General features: G+C 62.0%; 1 protein-coding gene across 1 annotated transcript in view; it reads left to right on the top strand.

The window, feature by feature from the left end:
• The window catches only part of LOC113205682 (nuclear hormone receptor FTZ-F1), a 145,688-nt gene that overhangs the window by 134,959 nt on the left and 6,931 nt on the right, over positions 1 to 3,798 (top strand). The window contains exon 5 of the mRNA XM_026421392.2: positions 660 to 1,414. Coding sequence (XP_026277177.1) covers positions 660 to 1,414 — 755 coding nt within the window. The remainder of the gene's footprint in view (positions 1 to 659; positions 1,415 to 3,798) is intronic.

Raw genomic sequence — 3,798 nt, 5'->3', positions numbered from 1 at the left:
AGGGGGCGCCAAAAAGGTCGGATAAGCTGTCCCCCCCTGGCCAAAAATCGTTCCTACGCCCCTGCCCTGCTCCGCCCTCTCTTCCGCCTTTCTCTCCGGGGGTTCGGGAGAAACTGCGCGTGCCTCATCCCCCCAGTCGGGGGTCGCTGTCGTCGGGGCGGCCGATGGCGTTGGCCTTGTCGTCGGGGGGGATGTGGCGAGGAGAGTGCCCCCCTCGCCCGGCCCGGCGCGGCCCCGGAAGAATGTGTCCAATAGCGGGCTGCCTGAGAAGGCGCCGGGCAAAGACACCCGGACCGGCCGTCGCCGCGTTGTCTCCCGTCGGGATCAGGATGACGGCGCTCCTTTTGCAACCTCTTTGCGTTTCCCCCTTCAGCCAGCAGCAGACCGAGGGGCAGGGCGCGGGGCGGCAACTCCCTCCCGTCCCGTCTGCGCCCCCTCCCTTGTGATGGGGGGGGGGGGGGGGGGCTTCAAGGCCGCCGCGGCGTGGCGGTGCGTGGCGCACGCACGGGGCCCGTCCCGGCCGCGGGGGCGCGCCAAGGCCGCGGGGCGCCCGCGTCCTCCCCATCGCGCGGAGTCTGTCGTCAATCACCCTCGTGTTGTTGTTTTTGTAGTTGTTGTTGGCGCCGTTGCTAATCGTGCTGTTGTCTTCCTTGTTGCAGCGGTGCGAGCGGACCGGATGCGCGGCGGGAGGAACAAGTTCGGCCCCATGTACAAGCGGGACCGGGCGCGGAAACTGCAGATGATGAGGCAGCGGCAGATCGCCGTGCAGACCATCCGGGGCCACGGCAGCTCGCTGTCCAACTCGCTGTCCAGCCAGGGCAACCAGGGCCTGTCCGAGTCGGGGCTGTCGTACCCGCAGTCGTCGGCGCAGTCCTTCGCCTCGCTGCACATCAAGCAGGAGATCCAGATCCCCCAAGTGTCCTCGCTCACCTCCTCGCCCGACTCGTCGCCCAGCCCCATCGCTGTGGCGCTCGGTCAGGCGTCGGCGTCGGCGTCCGGCGGCGTCTCGGCGCCCCCGGGCCTCCAGCTCGCCGCCCCCACCTCCGCCCCCGGCTCAACGGCCGCCTCCACGGCCACCAGCCTGGCCGCCACCTCGGACCACAAGCTCTGGGGCGGCGGCACGGGCGGCGGCGGCACCGGCGGCGGCAACACGCCGTCCAGAGACCTCCTCGACGGGCTCATGGGCTCCACCTCGCCGACGGCGACCACCACCAAGATGACGCCGATGATGAGGGACCTGGTGCAGTCAGTGGATGACCGGGAGTGGCAGAACTCGCTGTTTGGTCTGCTTCAGAACCAGACTTACAACCAGTGCGAGGTGGACCTCTTTGAACTCATGTGCAAAGTGCTGGACCAGAACCTCTTCTCGCAAGTAGACTGGGCGAGAAATTCAGTCTTCTTCAAGGACCTCAAGGTATGGGCTAGCGTGCCGCAGTGCGGTGTGCGCGCGCGCTGAAGCTGTGCAGAGTGAAGTGGGGCGGGAAGGGAAGACGCGGACGGCCACAAGCCATCCCTTCAAAGTGACAACCTTAGCCTTGTAGTACTGTTAGGGCGGTAAGTCTCTCGGCATGCACTGCCGCGCCACCAGGTAAGTCATGCGGACGAGGTGTCGTTCACACACCACAAGGTTCTCGGGTGGAGTGCTTCCTTTACGGCCGCAGTAAATGTAATTTCTCAAATCACGTTTACGTCTGGGGAGCGCTACTGGCATCGTGGCACCCCGTCGACGTCTTGCGCGGCGACCTTCCAGGTCGATCAAGTGGGCCGTGGGAAAGCGCCGCCATCCGCAGAGAACCGCGTGGTCTGTGAAGGCTCCCCGAGGAGGCCGTCCGGAGCATAGCGCCCGCGGAGCCGCGGCAGGCAGCCGGCGAGCGTGCCTGTCGGGCGGGCTGCCTGCCTCCGGGCGCTACAGCGAGGCTGGCTCTCGCTCGGGCGGGATCTCTCGCCTCGCACTTCTCACTTCTCTCTCTCTTGCTCTCTATCTTCCTTTCTCTCCAGGGGCGTAGGAACGATTTTTGGCCAGGGGGGGACAGCTTATCCGACCTTTTTGGCGCCCCCTTACGGCGACTAGCGCCCCCCCCCCAAAAAAAAGTGCTTTTCAATTAACGAAAATATATTCTTGCGGTTGTCTCAAACACATGGTTTCATTTCCACTTTTCCTTATTTAAAGGCACTTTCCCCCAAATTTTTCTTGTGTATTATGAAGTACAGGGGCAAACAACTATCTCCCGCTCCTCTCGAAAAGAGTCAGACAAAAATGTGCTATGATTTTTTAATAGATCTTCTTTATCGTTTAAATGCGCGAGAAAGTGGCAGCGGACGAAGTTTGATGCGTAGCTGTCCGTTTTGTTTCGAAAATGGAAGCATATAGCATATGACATGAAGTCGTGGCTCCAGAGAGGTAATAAAAAACATCGCGAGCGAAGCGAGCGCGAAAATATTTTGGTGATTGGTGCGCCAAAATCCTCGCGGGATGAGGGAGCGGCGCCTCTTTGCGCCCTTCCAGGGCGCATTCTAGCGCCCCTTCGGGGCGGGTTTGGCGCCCCTTCGGGGCGCTCAGGGGGGGGCAGTCCACCCCCTGCCCCCCCCCGTTCCTACGCCCCTGTTTCTCTCTCCCGCTTACCCTCCCTCTCACTCCTCCCTCCCCTCTTCCTCCTCTTCTCTTTCTTGTCGAGCCTCTCCGCCCCCGTTCTGTCCACCTGTCTATATGCCTTGCCTGTCAGCCTTCGTTATCCCACACACTCTCAGTCTAAACTGGTCTCCTTCTGTACTGTACGTCCATGTCTGTATTCTCGGTCGATGTATCCACACACTTTGAAGCTATGTAACGGAACTCACACATGTATATATACTTATCCACTCCGACACGGACATGTTTTCATAATCAAACGAACAGGGGCTCTGCGGGAATATATATTTACCAAAGCTCGATCGTGCATGGCTATCGCCTGGCTCGGCTGCCAGGTATTGATTGGGTCCGTGGGAGGGTGGATGGGGTGGGAATAGCCCCCACCCCCTCCCCAGCCCCCTTTTCCCGATCCCCCTGGCTGTAGTGTGGAGTAGTGTAAAGGGGGGCGAACAAGTTGACAGATCCGGGACACTGAACAGCGGAGCTAAAAGCTCGAGCGACGCGCGGTAAGCGCGGCCTCATGGAGGTGAGGGGGGGGGAGCTCGTGGCGGCGCGGTGTGCGGTAATCTGACGTGCAGGAGCAGGGACGGGGCGCTGGAAGTAGCACGGCGGGGCGGAAGGAAAGGAGGGGGGGGGGGCGGTATCGCGGCCTAGGTCTAGGGCACCGCGAGAGCGAAAGTCCCCGCTCCCCTCTCCCCTCTCCTCGCATTCTGCGCGCAGCGAGGCGCGGCGCTTCATCGCATCAGTGAATATTACTCGGGATTACCTCACGTTTCGCGGTCGTGGCGGGGCGGGGCGGGGCGGGGCGGGGGCCACCACGCAGACAATGGGGCAACACAACTCGCAGAAGCGGGCGGGGATCGAATCGAGCTTCGAGTGCAGCCCTACTACTCCGCGGTTCGAGTTGGAACTGTTGTAGCTGTCGGTGGCAGATGCGAAAAAAGGATCACATCCTTATTTTTGTCGGTCCGTGTGTCAGTCTCAGCCCCTTTCCCTCAGTTACTACTCTCCCGGTTTTATTTGACTCTCCCAGCAGTCAGCTCTTCGTCCACCCTTTTCTAGAGCAGCGGACCCTTTTAGGCCGCGCTACGCGCCGCCACCACCCTCCACGAGATGCCGGCCGCAGCCAGGCCTAGGCGAGTCCTTGAAGGCCCCCCCCATACCCCCCC

This window comes from Frankliniella occidentalis, unplaced genomic scaffold (genome assembly GCF_000697945.3).
Source record: "Frankliniella occidentalis isolate FOCC.00 unplaced genomic scaffold, Focc_3.1 Scaffold142, whole genome shotgun sequence".
Lineage (NCBI taxonomy): Eukaryota > Metazoa > Arthropoda > Insecta > Thysanoptera > Thripidae > Frankliniella > Frankliniella occidentalis.
Note: the sequence above shows the minus strand (reverse complement) of the source record. Positions and strands in the feature narration are given on the sequence as shown.